The 19552-nt window shown below is 41.4% G+C and overlaps 1 protein-coding gene across 1 annotated transcript in view; it reads right to left on the bottom strand.

Moving 5' to 3' along the window:
* Nucleotides 1–19552, bottom strand: part of DRC11 (dynein regulatory complex subunit 11) — a 106934-nt gene that overhangs the window by 53691 nt on the left and 33691 nt on the right. The window contains exon 8 of the mRNA XM_086465993.1: nucleotides 2385–2469. Within this exon, the coding sequence (XP_086322119.1) occupies nucleotides 2385–2469 (85 nt within the window). The remainder of the gene's footprint in view (nucleotides 1–2384; nucleotides 2470–19552) is intronic.

Raw genomic sequence — 19552 nt, 5'->3', positions numbered from 1 at the left:
TTCTCTTGAACAGTATGTAAAGTAGAAAAAAGCTTTTCAGTCAAGAGACAGTACATATTTTTCTGACTAAACCACCAAGTACTTTGCATCAAGATCTCTTTGGCATGCCTTTTTGAAAGGTATTTGTAAAATGTCATGAAAGCAGTTTGTGCAGAAGGCCAGTGACATTACAAAGTCAAGTAAGGTCAGAGTTGTCAAAGGATAAAGAAATATAGAATGTATAATAATGCAGCAATGGTTCGTGAAGTGATTAATTTGTATTTTATTTTCCCCAAAGTGTCTTTACCGAAGTCTTATAAAATGCTCACTTTTTAAATACAGTTCAGTCTTGATTTTTCATGGAGTTTAACTTGGGAGTAACCAACCCATTCACAGAAGCTAATATACACAAGAGGTGAAATCTTGCCTTCTCTGAAGTCAAGGACAAAACTCCCATTAACTTCAATGGGGCCAGGATTTCATTTACTACGTTGCCCAGTAGACCAGTGTGGAACAAAACCAGTTGCCTTAGGGATTTTTAATATGCAGCTAACTCAGTTGAACAAAAAATGCTTTACTTGTCTGACATTCAGGTAAAATCATGATAGTACTGAACTTTCTTTTGCCAGCTGCATCTTGGGTATCTGTTAAGGTTATGTGACATTCTGCTCTTGGTTGTGCTGGCTAAAAACAGAGAAAAAACTTTGATAATCAGGTAATTGCTAGTGAAAATTTGTTGGGAAAACTGATGCAGTTTTTTTCTTCCTTTTTTTTTTATGCAGGGGAAACAGGCAGTAAAACAATCTCTAGACTTCTGGCTTCCTTTTATTTTTTTTTTTAGGCAGAGAGAAAGCAGCTTCTTAGGAAACACAGCAAAATAGCTAAAGGTAGGAATTCAAAGCTGGGGGTAGGACAGGAAGAATATATTTCTCCAGACTCTACTACCATATCCAGTTTTGCTCAGTATAATTTCTTGTAACATTTTCTTTGAGTCGTGTTTATCCTTGTTGGTAGCATGTCTAACTAGAATCATGTTCCCTAAAGCCTCCTCCAGCAATAAGCCATACTTGCTGGGTGGTTCCCCTGCTGCTTAGAGCAGCCAGCGAAGCCTTCTTGACTCTGGCATGTGTTTTTGCTTTAGAAGATGAAAACTTAACCAACAGGTCTCCTTTACTCTGGGACTGAACAACAGAGTGGCTTAGGTACAGAGGCCAGCATGTTGACCTTGTCTAAAACCAGGAGTGTAGCCTGAGCTCAGCTTTAGTGAGGCACTGAGAGCTGTTTGTAGCAGTTTTCTTGCATATTTTTGTAAGCAGAGTAACTAGCGGTTAGAGTACTGTGCTTTATGCTGGACTAGTCTGTATTTACATCCCCTCAAACCACCCAGAGACTGCTAGTATGCCCCAGGCTTTTCCCTATGATTCCAAGAAGGACCAAATCCAAAATAATTGTTTTACCGCACCTGTGTTAGACCAGCAGTTGCAGGCAGCTGATGAACAGTCTGTCTCAACAGGAGAGCTTTAGGACCACAAAGGTCACTTTTTGACCGTTCAGTCTTCCTAGCCTACTATTAGCCACCACACCTGGTTCACTCAAGGGCCAAATCCTGCTCCTGTGTGCAGGGCTTCCCTTAGCAGACTCATCATCCTGCTAAGATCATTGTGGAAACGCCTCTGAGTGCTAACCACTGCCTTCACTATCTCAACTGGTCTTAATCACTTTCTCTGTGTGACATCCAGATGATCCGAGGAAGAGATTATCAGCCACTTTTATTAGCCAGAGAAGTGAGAAGGGGGATTTTACCAGGAAAAACAATCAGGTTCACTACAAGAGTACATAAGGTAAACTAAGATACTTCCTTCTCTTGAATGTTCAAACTCGCTTAATGATCCTTGGCACTAAATCAAGGCTTAGGCCTTCCTGCATAAGAAACTCTTTTCGGCTTAAACTAAATTCATAATTGCTAGACTGTACTGATACTGAATGCAAACACACTGGAACCAATTTCAGCCTTTGGGGTAGCTTTGAAGACATATTTTAAACAAAGGCTCTTTAAACTGTTATTTCTACTAGCACCAGTCTAACTACATGGATTTTGCAACAGGAGAGAAGCTCTTTGCAGCTGAGCCCTCTTCCCTGAGCTCCCTCAGACATTTAGCTATCTGTAACTTGCATGCCTGAGTGCCTTCTGCCATGACTAAGTGGCTGTGCATCCTGAAAGGGAACAAATTTTGGTATGTGACTTTTGTGGTTTATCCTGGAAGAAAACAATCCTTCCACTTGCAGCAAAAAGCTTTTTAACTATAAGGTTCCTGGAGTACTAGAGGCCATCGTTATGAAAAATTGTTTTGTGGCAGTTCCTTCCCCAATCCCATTAACCTTTTCCATTACAGGAGTGACAGTACCTGCTCTGGAGTTTTTTGAGAAAGAATAGCCACTGAACCTCCTGCCTCTTCAGTAGGATAGTCAGGAAACTTGCCTACGATATGGCTGTGTGAGAAACAAAGTAAAAAAGTAATTAAAATCCATAATTTTTCATCTGGTTGACAAAGATGTTAGATGGTGGGGAAGCATACTCTCCCTCACCTCCTATTCAAAAAACAGAGAGCCAGATCGCTTCTTATGACAGTGGCTTTTGCCCAGTAAATTCATTAAAACAACTACCAACCCATGTCTCTTGTCCCATGGCCCATCAAACACTGAAAGGGAATTTCTTAGGACTGCACACTACTTCATAGCTGAGAGGGTTAGCTTAAAGTGTTTGTTTATAGCTCTGCTCTCTGCTTTCAACATCCAGCTTTTAAAAAAAATAGTTTCATTTAAATCAAGTTTTGATCTACAAATTACAGATTGTATTTCCATGTGAGGATCTCCACCCTCAAAAATTTCCCGTGAACTTGCACAATTAGGTGACGATGAAAGCTGGTGAGGGGGCAATAAGTGACTCTGCGGTAAGGTTTCATGAATGGCAGAGATAACATAGGGTGCTTCCAGACCTTTCAGAAAGAGATTAAAAGATATAAATAACTGAAATCCGAAGGCCATTTATATTAAGACTCTTTAACTTCTCTCACTTTTGTAGCTTTTTGGATTATATCAGTAAGATTTTTGTTTGGTAATAGCAGGAAGATTTTCTGTTCCAAAGAAAATTCTGACACTTCTGAAAAATCCTTGTGCTACTTTCAAATAGAATGGTAAATTTTCCTCTAAATGAAATGAAATTTCCCTTGAGGACAAAATAGCTCAGAAAGGTCAAGGTGATTCATAAAAATTGTTTTCATTTTTTTAAAACAACTGGTACCTTAGGGGACTTTCCTAGTCTACTGTCAGGCAGTAGACTCAATTTTAAACAGAGATCCTTGGCACAGAGCATCTGTTATGTTTCTATAGTACCATGTGCAGGGTTTGGATCCCTAGCTGGTATTAATGTACTACCAAGTACAAAAGAATAAACAAACATTCTTTTGTGATTGTAAGCTCTGACGTGCATGTTCAACAATTACTAGTTCTATATGCAAACAGATGCAAAACTTTGGTCATTGCATTCCCAGAAACCAGTCTGCATGAACAAAGCTATGTCATTGTTAGTGTATTTTTTTTTAAAAAAATCTACTAAGAATGGGATTTTGGCCTCAAAAAACTGCATCATCTAGTTTATTTAATGTTAGATCATGTTTCACTTTTTAGAAACAGCCAGAAAATAGCTCAATTTTGTTTTAAATGCTGCTACAAGTCTGGCTTAGAGAAACAAATTTCTTAATATCTGATACGCTGGCTGTTGCTACTTTACTAATGCCAGCTGGGAGGAAGGAAAGGCAATATGCACCGTGGGTGAAGGATCAGTTTGGAGTCTACCACCCACTGAATGTGGTATCAGTGCCAGCTTTCAATATTTATTAGTGTTACATTTGGTATTTGTATTGGCTTTTTCACTTTTAAATCATTTACAGCTCTTGGAGATGGAAATATTTACCCTTTGGGTATGTATGATGAGTGTACATCTGAGTGCATTAGAAATTCTATCAAATTCTGAAATCTGGAAGTGGGTTCCAGTTTGTTTATAATCTGTATTTTCTTCATGATTCTTCTGGTCACAGCTGGTACAGCTGTTTGGGATGACATGGTTCATCTCATCTTTTTGTAGCAGCTACAGCAAGTGCTTATGTCGAAAAATAACTTGAGGTGAGAAGGCAATGCCAATCTTTTCACACAACTGGAAGAAAAGTGTCAGCCATTTACTAACCAGTCAGCTGCCCAAGGACTGGGTCTTTGGTTGAGGGCAATGCAGAATGTAAGTTCCCATGGTCATCCGTGACCCTGAGAGCAGGCAGTGACCACACATTTCAGTCATGCTAATTCTTCAGGAACATCTGTTTTTTCTTTCTGGACTTCATCCTTTCCTGTGTACTGTTGTTTAGCATATCAATAGCTCTCCGCTGGTCTGGGAGCAGCATTCTTAAGTCTCATTTCCCTATCTGACCTCTTGTGGGTTTTCCCCTTTCTCTTCTAGGTTTAAACGACTACAACTTCAATTTTGTAATGCCTGGAAAGCATGCACATGCATGACCCTTATAGACAAATTCCTCTTTTTATGAAACCTTCTGAGTTCAGAGGTCAAACCAAGGATTCATTTGGCCTGTAAATCTGCACAGAAAAATGCAGTCATTGATCTTCCTGGTCAAAAGTCCATTTTAAATGTAATGAATGTCAGTTCACATTCTTCATTCACTTTTCGGCATCATTCTACTTGCAACCATCGTAATGGGTTGTCTCATGCATTTGCCATAAGATGCTAATTTGGATTCAACTGGACCTGAACTATTTTCTATAAGCTGGTTTTACAGTTGTTGGTAATGACAAAACACCAGGGTAAAATGAGTAGCCAGCATGCACTCCATGAACAGGCAAGGATACTCCTGTATCTTTGTTCCATCTGAGAAGCTACATGTCATCTATGGCTCAAGCGGGTCACACCAGGCATGTCCCACGTTGAACAATGAACAGCTCTTGAATGAGTAGGATCTCCCAAACATGTAGAATGATTTTGAGCCTGTTTTACAGTAATAATTGTTCGAACAATTTTAAACTGCCCTCCCCTTTTGAAACTTCCTAGAAACAAGTACTCATTACTAGAGACAGTTCTAAGGCAATAATGCTGAAAGAAAAATTAATCCAGTTGATGTAAGAACTTGCTCTAAACTTGAGCCTAGCATGCTGGAAGTGTAGAGGAGAGCTTTATGGTGGAAATCCTTCTTGGTTCCACCTACGTGGCATTAAAGGCCCTACCACACTGTGGCCCAACCATGCTGTAAACCAAGACTTACAGAAGGTGGAGCTGCAGGTCAGCAGCTTCCCATAGTCAGTAACTAGCCTGAAAATCGAACCAGGGAGTAGAAGAGCATTATACCTGCACCTGCATTGACTCAAAAAGTTGAGTTGCAACCACAGTCACTGCGAGGCTTTAGCCCATTGGAGATCACTGAGTGTGAATGTCAGACTGGTGTTTGTTATTTGGATCACTCTTTTGAGTGCAAAAAAAAAAGAGAAAACTACCTGGGTAGATTAGAGGAAATGCAGACCAGCATTTATTTTTGATATTCATAGTACCTTGACACTTTCTTTGCATGTCAGTCACTATACCTAGCTGACAGATTACCCACAAAGTTCATGCACCCTGATGCTTTCTCTGTGTGTCCCTGAAAAGGGACTATGCAAAAACTAAACTGGTGGTCAGCAACGTCTGAAAGTCTTGTTGCATATTGATGGTGAGAGGAGAGTGTAAAAAAAAACCACCAAAAACCACACGCTTAAGCTCTTGATAAAAGTATTGGAGTGTGTAATACATTTGAGACATACAGTACATGTCAAACACCTGGTTCTAAGGCAAGTCAAAACTCACTGAATCTGTTACTTATTATTGTCTCAATGTTTGCAGGGACTAAAAAAATATCCAATTATGTTTTCCAGAATCTCATAACAATGTGAAAATGTCAGAACTGGAAGAAGGAACTCTTATTTTCAATGCGATTGCTTCAGTGGGAGTGCTGACAATGTGTTAAGGACTGCAAGCAAAAGCAGAAGCAAATTCTATCTGACTTCATATGGAGGATGCAGTTCTAGTAAAACTGTTTGCTTAAAGGAACAAATGAAATTTGTAAAAAGTGTGCCAGGGTTCCCAGCAGGCAAAATATCTTTCTTTGGTTAAGAGCCCCTGCTTTAACAGAACTACTCAGTGTTTCTGTGCTGTGGAGGACATTGCTGAAGAAGGAACCTTTAGAAACTGTGGTATGTGAGAAATCAATTCCTTTTCTGAAAAGCAGTGAAATCCTGTCAATGGGAGCATAGCATGGTTTGGTAAACAGCTTTAGAGAGAAGCCATCTAATTGGAATGAATGGGGGCCCTAAATCTGAATCAAACCAGCTCAACCCGAAGAGTGAGGGGATGAAAAAAGATGGAGGAGTGAAAAGAGACTATCTTCCACTCCCAGCTAAAAAAGAAAAGGATCTTATGAGATTTTTGTGCTGTTTCTTGAGTTACATTCTGTTCTTGGGTTCACTGTTACTGCTCTCCCCTTTCCAAACCTATTCCTCTTATAATAACTTAGATCTGTCAAGTGTAATTGAAAAAGAATGATCTCTTTTGGTCTGTAATGCAAGCCCTTCTGTCTCTGATCGTGTAGCACAGAGTTCTGGCACTTCTGGGCTCAAGTTTTGTTTTAGTGCATGACCCACATAAATGTCCAAGTTTTGACTAGGTTTGAATGGTTCTTTAACATCCTCAAATCATCACCAGACTTAGTATGAGTCAGTGTGATTGGCAGTCTCTGCTGAAGTCTCTGCTCAGCCCTGAACGCTGTGGCACCTCAATTCTGACCTATAAAATACCTTTGTTGTCTGGGAGATGTCTCATTATCTGTTTCCTTCCCTTCTCATTTCAGAAGCATCACCATTTTTTTTCCCTTAAGTGTTTTCTCTCTGTTCCACTTTGCTCAGGGATGGTTACGGTTAAGGCTAAATATGGCTGTTGATTTATGAGAACACACCATTGATTCGAACATTTTGTCTGGTAATAGACTCAACAAGTTACTACCTACTCTGTTCTCTGGCATGATTCTACATGTGGCGTTTTCTTTTTGGCCATGGCTTCTCTAGCTAATTGCATAAAAGGTCTTGTCAGGAAAAATAAAAAATTGTTCTTTGGAGGAAAAAGAGCATTTAACTCTTTTCATGGTGAAAAAGGATGTGGGCCGTGTGCAGAAGAAAAGGCATGAATGATGGCTGTACAGTCTAGGCAGAGGAACAGCAGAGTGTTCTGTGCAGAAAAGGAACAAAGGGTGGAGGGAACCCTTTAAAGAAATAAACGCCTCGTTTTGTAGTTCTTGCCTATTTCTGTAATCCTACCTGATATGGGTGTTCTCGAACTACTTAAATAGCAGTGTTGGTTTGTTTTAGGTGTCTTTGCTGCAGCATTTTCTTTCCTTTTGTGTGTGTTCTTTCTTTAGCTCTTTGAAAATCACTTCCAGAAAAAATAACCTATGGAAATACAGGATTACTTATAAAGCAAGATTAATTTCCACAGGCTTCTTGTAATCTTTAATGGGTTTGGACACAGACACATTACAACTTGTGTTTTATCTAAGGTCCTGATCCTACCAGAGTTCACTTGTATGCGTGACTGTTATGCATGGAAGTAATTCAGTGGAGTGACTTGCAGGGAGAAGTGTTTGGAGGACTGGGAACTTTATTGTTCTGGACAAATATTTGGCTTTAAAAATTCAAGATCAAGTGTTGTGAGGCCAGCAATGTGCAAGAAGAAACATTCCCATGGAGGAACGAGTATGAAAGGTTTGTGGGGAAAGGAGATACCCTTTATTACAGTAACTATCACAATTAGAAACAATGGATGGTCTTTTGGGTATCCAATGCCTGTTTAGATCTGAAATGGTAGAAGTGAGCTTCAAAGCCAAGTAATAGTTGGGAACAGTTATTGGAGGGGATAGACCTAAATGTGGAATGTGATAATTCTCTCTGATAGTTTTATTAGATGTAGTATTATTGGCCAGGAAAGGCAGAACTTTGGCTGACCCAGTACAGTTGTTTTTAAGCTTCTTGAATTGTTACGGTTAAATAGCCTGTTCTGCTTTGTCATCAAGTTATTTTACATTTTTCAAGGATCCTCCTGGTCTTTTAAGGATAGCAACAGGTAACTAGTGCACTGGGAAAAAGGGAATCTCCGTTCCCCTTCAGACTTGGGCATGAGCTTTCTCTGCCAGAACTCCTGGTTATCCTGCTTCCTGCTGTAAACTATAGGGGAAAAGGATTTTGGTTTTTGACCAGTTAAAATTCTGACAGATTATTCCTGATTTAAAATGGCAATAGGTTTTTCTTCTTGAATTGAATCACAGACATGGGAAGGTAGCACTGCAAATTACCACTGAGTTTTTGAATGAAAATAAAAGGCAATACAGGCATGCATAATGCCAAGCAGAAACAAAAAGATTCATCTTGCAGTTCTAATATTAGCTTAAATTAAAAAATAATGGAAAAATCAGAACAAACGCTTGGCAATATCAACACTCACAAGATGTTCTGGTGCTCTGATGTTGCATGTCCCTCCCCACACTAAAAAAAATACTGCCAAAAGTTTTCTCAGGGCTCAAATCTGAATTGACTCAGGACTGGGAGAAATCACATCCTGACCTATGTAACTGAATTCCTCTGCAAAAGCTAATAATATCCAACCCATACTGAAAGCTTTGGCAAACCTAGAGAAGACGAGCGCTAAATTTCCCACCATGGCACGAAAATGGAAATAAGATTAGAGGGACTGGAAAGCAGATTCCTCTAAGGTTATTTAGGATTTTTTGCCTTGACTCCTGCAATGCAAAGCAGCCTCGGGCAGAGCTGTTGGTAAGCCTAGTGTGAGGCTTTCTGCAGTTAAAGCATCTCCTTGGTGGTCCCAAGGACACCTGGATGTCCCATCCCTGCCCTTGGAGGGAACGGTTTCTGAGCTAAGAGCAGGGCATGTCATGGTATCACACAGCAGTCTCTAGCCTGCAGTATTCCTGCCTTTGGCCTTCCAGGCCTACCAGTAACTGCCTTATTAGCGAGGAATTCATCAAATTGATCGTACGTACTTGTGTTGGGGTAAATTCTTGCTTATCAGAAACAAACAGGCCTGAGAGAACCAGAAACACTGCCTTTTTGCTGCTCTGAAAGCCACAGAACAGATACTCACATCCAACGCTGCATCCATGTTTTGTTTTCTAGGTCTAGACTTCTTCCAGTGCCTGTTCTTCTCTTTTGGACTTTTCAGCATCCTGTGTTTACTGGAGCCATGAAACAGGCTGTATTCCTCGAGGGGCTGTCTCAAAAGGTGACAGGCTGCTCCCGCTCTTTGACAGTCAGACTGTCTCCAGGCTTATTTCCAGTGTCAGCTTCCTGTTGACTGTCTACAGCCTTTCGAGGAATGCAATCCTATCACCTGGCTGCAAGGAGAGTGGGTTGAGCAATCCTTCCTGTGGAGGAAGAACTCCCCTCAGGGCCCAGCACTACATCTGGGGGACTTGGCTGATGGAGTAATGAGTACTCTGGAGTGCGCAACTCTCATTAAACTCTCATCTGGTTTGGTTTTCTTCTATCTTTCCATTCTTTTTAGAGTAAGGTCAGAAATACAGAAGCTGGCTCAAAGAAACCCCAGGTCAAAGTCTCCTTGCATTTACTGAATTCCTTACCTTTGGTCAGCTTATCCTGCCTTTACAGAATGCCAAATCCTGACTCAAACTAGCAATATTTCCTGTGCTTAGTATTAAACTTAAGAGACTGAAACAATTATGGCCAGTTTTAAGCAAGATTACTTTAACTCAGACTAGAAGCTTTGCAAGAATAGCTTTCCTGCAGAGTCAGCCAGAGGGAATCAACAGTACTTTATTAACACAATATGAATTCTGTAAAGAGGAAAATAAAGCATGTGATTTTTGTAGCAAGGCCGGCCAAAAGAAATAACTTGCCCTCCAACATCACAAGATTCTTTGTGATTTGGAGTGAAATGGAGTATATAGAGCATGGGATTTGTTTATGAGAAATTTGAGCAATCGCTTTTGCTTCTTAAAAGTCAAGGTGCTAGCGAAACAAAATGCATCCCTATGGAAGAGAGAGAAGGCTGGAAATTTGGTATGGCTGCTTTACATTTTTTTGCCATGGCCCATCACTTTAACCTGAAGATAATGCTTTAGGGAGGGTTGAGAAAAGTGCCTACTTGGAGAAGTGCTGCTGGCACCCAAGCTCTGTCAGCTCTCTCAGAACCTTGCCCTCCTTCTTGTTCTGAAATGGTTTTGTATATGCTGTATTTCTTCTCCCACCATCTGACTGGGAAAGGTAATTGAAGTATTTCAAGGGTACTAGTGGTATTAGCTGATTAAAAACTCTCTGAAATGACTGCTCTCTCCCTGAACCTATTGCTCATATGCTGGATGAATAGTTGTGTGCATGCATAATAAATTCAACACACTTGGGGCATGTCAAACTCCCTGCATGTGCTATGCAGCATATGCACCCTTTATATCTGTCAAGAAAATTGGGGACTAAGAGCCTGAAAATGAACAGAGAAGCTTTGTGCTTTGATCTGCCCTTATTTAAATACTGGAATAAATACAGCACAGTACGTAAAGAGTAATATGTAGCATTTTGTGTCGGTGGCTAAAACAACCCAGCCTACCTGATGCAAGTGTGGTAAAACTGATGTGATATTTTTTTTTATCTGGTTTGTAACTGCTTGCATCATTTCACAGTGTGAAGACGGGTAAAGCTGAGGTGATATTGAAGGCAGCATCAGACACGTTCCAGTAGCTAGATCTCTAAGTCTGCCTTACATCCGTGGTATCAATGGAGAAATACAGTCCAGTCTGGCATAATTCTAACTTGCCTCAGTTTTTGCCTCCCTGGATTAAAATGATCTGTATGTGCATACTGTCTTCTTCAACCACTATATCATGGCTGTCCCATTCATGGATCACTGTGCCTCTGACCTGCTGCCTGCCCATGATTTGACTTTAAGCGTTTGTAAAGGACAATGTGTAATCAGCATCTGTCAGGCATCACATTACTGCTTGGGGAAGTGGCTTGCTACTTCATTTAAGACCGATTGCACTACTTGTAGCTAAGACTGCACTTCCTTGAAAAGCACTTGTGATGCAGAAGAAAAACTTCAGTGGGAAATGAGAAGCTGACAATGGCACATAGTAAGTTCCTAAGTTTTAAAGAAGGCAACCAAATATGCTGCTTTCTACTTCACTGCTGCTAACATTTTTGTCCACTTCAAGAGCTCTGGTTCTCTGTGGCTTGCATGAGTGTTTAAATGAAGTATTTAATGATAAATCTGAGGCAATTTCATACATATGAAAGCAGTCACAGCGCTTGAGTTTTCAATGTTCATCCCAATTGGCTTGTGTAGTCTTATTTGAATAAATCATAATCAGGTGTACACAGAGTATAAAACCAGGAAAAACCCGAGACTGATATTGAAGAATGTTGCAGAGAATCTATATAGAATGTTGCAGAAAATCTGTATATAAAGTTAGAGACGTTTACAGACTTCTGGTCAGTGCTAATAACCAAATAACTCAGTAGCAAGAAAAATAGTTTAGAATATCTGCTTTGGCAGTTCAAAAATGTGTGAGGAAAGACAAGGAGAAACATTCCAGATAAGCTCCAGTGTCAGGCTTGTATTAAGAGCATCCATTTGTAAACAGTGTTAACTGAAAAACCCAGTCACGCCTGCAGTCAGAGCAATATACTGTAATGCCTTGAGATGCCAAGTTCATTAACCCTAACCTTATAGTTTTCTGAAAGAAACACTGAAGTGCTGTATTTCTGTACCTGTTTGGTGTGTCACTGGCATATGATCTACAGCCTCCTTAAATTGGCTGAAAAAGTCGAGAATCTTGGAGACCGATAAAGAATCGAACGTCTTTTGTAGGATTCTGGCATTGCCTCTCTAAACTGAATTCTTCTGCACATGCTATTCAGTGGGATGCAATTTAATCAATTATAAGTATGAAATGGAGCTTTTTTTTATTGTTTGTTTATATGATGGCTTAATAATGTACTTTTTAAACATCCCTTTGGTAGATGGGGGCAGTGCTGCAGAGAGTTGCTGGCAACGTGGCAGAAGAGGCGGACACCTGGCTGGCAACCCAGAGACAGGCATGAGGATGTCCTCTGGGAATTGGGAGCTGGTCCTGCAGCCCGCTCTTGGTAGAAGCAAAGTGCCCAAACATCAGGAATTTCCTTCTACCAAAGCGGCACAACAAGTGAGGTGGTGTGGGAAGTGCAATTTGAAGGTTGAGATTTGAAGGGCAGGTTCACTCACTTGCTAAATCCTAGGGCACTTTTGCGGCTTTTTCAGTACTGGAGATTTAAATGTATTGCTTCACAGGCCTGTACAGAGGATCAGTTGTCTGGAATGGCCTTTTTATAGGACACCAGAGCTCCCCTGGGCAAAGAATGTAAAGATTAGGTTTGGATAGGAATGAAATACAGGCACATACGTGGGAGAGGCTACAATCAACTGCTCCCGCTTTCACTCCCACTAGTTCCCAGGCCTCCCGCAACTGCAAACCTTGCAAAACATAAAGAATAAAACCATGCATTATACATGATTTCCCAGAAGAGGATGAAGGTGAAACGATATTTTGGGCATAGCATTACCTGCTCTGTAGCAGCCCTGAAAGCTGAGCCAATGACGGGAAGCACATGTATGCAATATGAAAGATGGCAGAGCTCTGGCTCTGGAATTTGCTCCCTTGGAGCAATTGTATCTTGACTTGGAATACTTTGAGGACACCTGCAGCTACATAGACTGCAGCCTTTAACTTGTAGCCGTGCTCTAAACCAGTGTCTTCAAAATTAGTTGCTGGATTAGATGCTTTCCAGAAAGATCTGCAGGAAAGAGCCAGTTTCCCTGTGTGATGGGAAATACAAAACAAGAGAGGAAACTTCCTTCCCAAGCCACTGAAGGATTACTGAGTCAGTAAGACACTGTAAGAAGAAAGAGGGGAGTATTTGAACAGATTTTAGTTAAGGGTAATGCAGTCTCCTGGTATTACATAAATATCTCAGTAAATACTGAACCAGCTCTCTTATGGTTCTATGCTCTTTGCCCAAGTCAAAAAATGTTATGTTTGGTATGGTATCTTTCTGAATGGTACTATGCTGACATAGCTATTTTGTGTAAGTAGAGCCTAAGGAGGACTAGCAACCCCTTTTATATGTGCTGTTTAATGTCTCATTCAAACTAGGATGGTAACTCTTAATACTGCTCTTGTTTAAGTCTGAAGGATGCCCGACAGAGCAGACAAAGCATAGCTAGTTTGTGATGCTAATAGCTGGGTGTGTTTAAAGTAAATTCCTATAAATAATTAGATTTTCCATTGTATCTGCACAGGACTGAAATGCAGCATGACTTATAAGCCCTGGACTCTGACCTGGATAATAAAAACAACCTGCTTGGTGGAGTCTGACTAATCTCCCCTGTGCTGAAATACTCAGTGAAACTGAAACATATTGACTCTGGAAGGAATGGATGAGACTCAGGTTTCAGGCAAGTTCTTGTTCTGCCCATATAAATAGTATCTTCAAACCTTTTCAGCGTTAAATTTGGATTCAGTCCAAGTACAGAATTTGGATGGACTAACTTTGAATTGGGAAAGGTTTACCTAGATGCTTACCAAACCATGTAGCACACTGCCCACCTAACAAAGGGGTAGTCTGGTGCTCTCAAGGGAAACAATCAGCTTAAAGAAAAAAAAAAAATATGCCTTGCCTCACGTGCCCTTGATGTACTTGCCAACCCTGGGACTGTGGTCAGTGTATTGCTGTTACTTGGAGCCTGTACCAGCTAGTCCCCTATGGAGATCTAGAGGCTGATGGGATAAGCTGCTTCTGCTGCCTATGTCCATCTCCCCCCCTCAACTGCCCATCATTTCTGCTTAACCCTACTAGAATTTGACTTATACCCCAAATTGAAGGGCATAAGCTCATTCTATTTAAATGCCTCTGGATGTTTTATTAACCACTTAAGAACCTACTTTCACTGAATTTGAGCTCTCAGCCTTAGTGGTACCTTATGGCAGCTGAGTTTGAGTCTAACTGCATATCTGACTCAAAAAGAGATGAGCTGCTTTCTCCAAGGTACAGGCAAGGGAGGGCAAGGAGAAATGAGACTGGAGGGAAAGTGCTCTTGGCGGTGTGATAGATGTTCCACCGATTTCCAGTGTAAGCCTGGATTTTCTATGCTAGATGATGTAAGTCTCCTGTGTGTGGAATTCACTTGAAATTCAGCACTTAAATACTTTGTCAACAGTTTGTTAAATAAACATGTTGGCATACTGAAGCCGCAATGTCCTGAATCAGCCTCATATTCCATCAGACATTCTGCTGCTATGGTTCCCAATATGTAAACTCTGAAAAACCCACTTGCCAGTGAAAACAGCGAAACAACTGCATTTTAGAGTTAAATATATCCCTCTTCTCTTGTGAGAAAGAATAACAGGCTTTCGTTTTCAGCCACATTCCCAGCCATAACTTGCATGCCTTCATCCTTTCCATGGTCCAATCTGACTTTCTGACAATCAAGTCTTTTTTTTTTTTAAAAAAAAAATAGATCCACCTGAGCTTGCTTGCTGGTGTTATACGTTTGGGGACTGCTCATTTGTCTCTACCTTGGACGCACTTTGTATTTTCTATCAGTCTTTGGTTCTAACTGTCCCTGTTTTCAAATTGGTAACTTATAGGGGTTTATTTGCCATTTATATGCCTCTTTCATCCCTCCTCTTCTGGTTCTGCCCCTCCAGCTCCTTGTGACTGTTTCTGCTACCCCTCTGCTCTGCTTGTGTCAGTCCACGACATTTCTTTTTGCACACGCCCCCTCCCTTTCTTCTTTGCGTTCTACAGAACCAAGGCTGGAAATGTCTTTTCTACCTCCTCTGCTTGCTTCTCCAAAGAGATCGTTGTGTGGAGCAAGGGCTGTAGCTTGGGAGCCACTGCTCTGTGCTTCGTGTTCATTTTTTATTCTCCTTACTTCTAAGCTTTTACTTAGTTTTTCTCTTCCCAGAATATTCCTCAAACACCTCTCCTCTGTCAGCCATTGGCTCTTCAGTGCCTCTCTGTCCTTCTACTAGGTACCAGTGGGGATCCTGGTTCTTTTTTCTCTGACTATTTCTTGTTCCTGGCTATGGATCCCTACAACATATCTGGAAAAAGTTAGGTACCCAAAATGGGACTCAGAAAGCCCAGGTGTAACACCTGCTTCCCCTCATTTATCGGGGTGCCTTATCTGGGGCTTTGTGGGGGATGCCCCTCTCATGTGTGCTCAAGTATCTGACTGCTCTCATCCCAGCTTGTGTTCTAACCTCTGATGATTAACCTTATCTTCATTCTTGTGTTGTGTGAACAGCTCTGTGCTGGGCAGGGATTGACAGCACCAAAACAGCTGTGCTGATTTTCCACTTCTGGTTTTCTCACTTCCCCAGTGTCACTGCCTGATTACAAAGCTCTTTCTCAGCTGACCACAGATTTGTCAAGCTATTAATTATTTGGACTGAAAGTTTAGATGTTGAGCATTCAATTTACAATATATAGGTCTGAAAATACTGGCTCGAATGATTTGGGTTTTTCCAAGACGGAGAAGACATAATTTTGCTCATGCTAAACAAATGAAAATTGGACCCATCCTTTTGCTCCCAAGATTCAGAACAAGGAGTTTCAGTTTCATCTTGCCCTTTGTAATGGAAATGTCTGCTGTCCCTGTAAAAATCCTGCCTCCGCAGGCTGAGCTAGTAGGCTCTGGTCAACTTTGCCTTTGGTCTACGGTCACCAGAGCATTTAGGGCTTTACAGTTGAAAACTGAAGAGACAGAAACTGGGACTGAAATGGCATGGGGAAAAGGTTAAATCTTTCTGGACAAAGTGATTTCAAAGCAAGCAGGTTGAGGAGAAAAGTGGAGGAGAGACTGGTCTGAAGAACCATGCTCGTTCTGGCTTTGCTAATATGTGACTGTTCGATATGAACAAGCTTTTAATGTTGCTAATGCATACTTTATATGCAAGCAGCATGGCAAGAGGTGTGCAATGCAAATCATGCCTGATGAAGAGATGAATATGTGCTTGCAGATGCTTGAAGTTCTGAGCATTCCTGCAAGATGCTGAGGAAAAGCCCCATCACAGGCAGAAAGCCTACGATTGAGCTTTTCAGCAGAAGAGCCTGAAGTGCCATGGCATTGAAATAGTTTTTTCCCTGATCTTGCACTGGTGGTTGCTTGGGGAGCAAGAGTATGTGCTTCTGCCTGTCTGTAAGAGCCTTGAAAAAGCCCTGATATTGATAAACTTCTGCAGAAACAACAGCGTCTTACTCTATGATCCCCCTGGAAGCTGATGCGAGTCTGCCTAGAATGAGGACTTGACTCTTTTAAATAGTATCAGGACCTGACCCTATTTTCAGTAACAAAATCAGTAAGCAAACTATCAGGGAAAGGAGTGATCATTCAGGGAAGATCATTAACGGCTGTGACTTAAGATATCTGAATGCCTATCTGGAAGGGAATAGAAGCGTTTGGAAAGCTGGAGAAGATATGTTTATATGCAGCACTTGGTGACTAAATCAGCTCAGAAGGACAACTTGTTATGTTGAAAACCCCTTGGGAAGCTTGATTTGCACCTGCTATATTTTAAGAATCCTCTTTTTGTTCTTTAATTATTTCAAACTTTTGATAATTCAATGAGCAAAATTAAGGAGCAGCAGCAGAGTCCTTTGCATATGTCTTTAATCACTGTATAGAGGTGGCAATCATAAACTGATGTCTAAATTCAAGGAGCCTTACAAAACTGAAAAGGCAACTTATTTCAGAGTTTGTGGTGACTTAGAAAGCAGAGCTATTGATGTTATCAACGCCTCTCTGGAGGTGTGACAACTAGGGTTCTTACTGTTTCAGATACCTGCCAAGCAAGATTTATCTGTGTTTCACCAAGTATGAGAAATATATGAATCCAGGGGCTTCCGGCCGATCCCCCTCAAAAGCTATCAAGATGCCTCCATTAATGTCAGCACACTCATAAATTTTTAGCGTGCACCGAAGTAGGCAACTTCTGCCACTGCACAGAAGCTTCCAGAGGTGTCCCCTGCCTCCTGTAAATCCATGGACACCCAATAAAGTAGATTAACTGCAGATGGACTTAATAACAGTTGGCCCTCCTTTGGAATTAGAGGGGTTCACACTTTTAAAAAGAGGACAATGTGGTGTTTCCATAAGCAAGAAAGGAGGACTGAAGGTTTGTTTTATTTTTAAATGGCTGTCAAAGCTAGATAGTTGACTTCAGTCAATGGGAAAACAGGTTGCAGAACTGTGGGCTCCACTCTCTCCAGTCATATACAAACAATCCTCTTGTTTATGATAACTTATTTTCCCTCTGTTCAAAGAAACCCAGTGGGCTATTTGCTCTGGTACTCCTCCAGTAAGCAGTGATGCATTTACATTCCATTCCCTTGCTCCCTCCAGCCCTAAAGATGTCTGCCAAAATTGGCCAATAGATAACTACTCAATGGAAGCCTTAAGAATGTGTTAAGAAAGGCTTGAACATTACCCATTAAAGTTTACAGCTCCTAATTATGTTAATTAATCAGTCTTAGAGGTTGTCTCACCCAGGAGCCCAAAGGCAGGATTTTAGCTCCCACAGATGTACTTTAACTCATCAGCATGGCTGCTTGCAGCGAGGAGCTCAGCGTGGTCTAGCTGCCAGAATATTTATGCAGAGTCCTGGACAGGCCTTGCTACCAGAGCTATGTGCTGTCACAACTGTGTTGTTCCTGTTGGATTTTGACACTAGCTTTGACTGTCTACACGAGGTGCGGTCAAACATCTGGGAGCAGGCTGAGCCATGTTCAGGAAGATTGATGTTAAATGTAAGCTGTTCCTGCAGAATGGCCTTTTGGCATGGGAGAAAGGCATTCAGAGAGCACTTTGTACCAGCACTAATTGTTACGATACAGAGATTACTGCCTTTGCAAAATCTAAAGTTGTTAGCTCTGTCAGAAAACAGAGGTGAAACTATTGATAGACAAAACAGACATTGTCTCTTCTATTAATCTTTCTGCAGTTTTGCAGGAAGACAAAGTATTTGGGCAGAGGACACCCAAGCCTGTGCCATCCTCTTTCAGAGGTTCAATTCAGAGCTTGTCTTCATGCTCCTGAGTAAAATGAGAAGACTTGTAGAAGAAACATAACACAGACCTGGCTGCAGAGTGATTCAGAAGGAGCTTCTGCTTGTTTTGTGCTATTCCCTGAAGAATTTGGCTTGTGTAGGCTTTCCGTGCACAAAGTACAAGATGGTAGAAGATATATTCAACTCCAGTGCACAGGTAAGGACAGCAGAAAACTGGTGCAGATACAGACCTCTTTCTAACTTAGTTCAGATCATCCTCATCTGGTGGAATTAGCAGTCAACCACTTATTGCCATTTGCAGAATATCTTGATTTTTATGTTTAGCTCACAGATGCTTCCAGCTCATAATTTTTGCTCCTGAGTAGAATGTTACATACAAGTGGCTTGTGAGTCTGTGATGATGACAGGGTAAACAGGTAATGACAATGTGGATTAGGTGAAAGAGAGCGGTTCATCACCCACCTATAAATGGCTCTTGTGGGCAGTGACTCCTGTCTATGCTGAATATTAAGTACCAGGTACCACAGAAGCATTTTTCAGTAAGTTCCTACAGAAGCGTCCTTGCAGTGGGTGGGTTATTTTTAGTACTTGCAGGGGTGGCAGAGAAGAAGGAAATGCATTTTCCAGAGTAACAGGGCCCTGTATGGAAAGAGGACTGTGATTAAGGGGCTGGTGATGTCTCTGTGTTCCAAGGATTTCCACTCTGGAGCTTGCTCTTTAAGAGAACTGTCTGCCATAGTAGTTCATTGCACTAAAACTGGTTATTAAGCAATTTTCCTATCAGCTGTTTTGCAAACTGTTGCCATATTGTGTAGAGAATGCAATCCATGCTCCGTGGTTACTTGGGAAGTGCTTCTGGCAGGCTGAGGGCATGTGTGATGAGCCAGACGGGATTGAAAAACAACACGGGTCCGGATGGCCTTAGAGCAACAGTTTCACTGAACTGGAGCTGAGGCGGTACAGGGAGGGGGTACCACTGCTTGGCACTGCCGAGGTGTCATCTGTCTCAATCCTGTTGGCAAGACTTCAGTTGCTGACGGATTGCCTGGCAACTTTCATGCACGTTAATGTTACCTTCATAAAAGGCAGTGTGTACAGAGTGTGAAATGCGATATGGGCAGTGCCTGACACAAATGAATACTTTCCCTATTCTGTGGAGTTTCAGTGCAAAACCTCTCTCTCCATTCATCTTCCTCCTTCCCCACCCCCTGCTACCTAGGGAGCCCCATGAACAGCCGTATTGGCAGTAAACTCAGCTCAACAAAACAGTCTTGTGAAAAAGGGAAATATAACATAATCACTTCCTATTTCTTTCTCCTTTCCTCTGCATCAAAGCCTGGGCTGGCTGTCAGGAATGT

The sequence above is a fragment of the Leptosomus discolor genome, chromosome 5, assembly GCF_034619465.1.
Source record: "Leptosomus discolor isolate bLepDis1 chromosome 5, bLepDis1.hap2, whole genome shotgun sequence".
NCBI classification, from domain to species: domain Eukaryota; kingdom Metazoa; phylum Chordata; class Aves; order Leptosomiformes; family Leptosomidae; genus Leptosomus; species Leptosomus discolor.
Note: the sequence above shows the minus strand (reverse complement) of the source record. Positions and strands in the feature narration are given on the sequence as shown.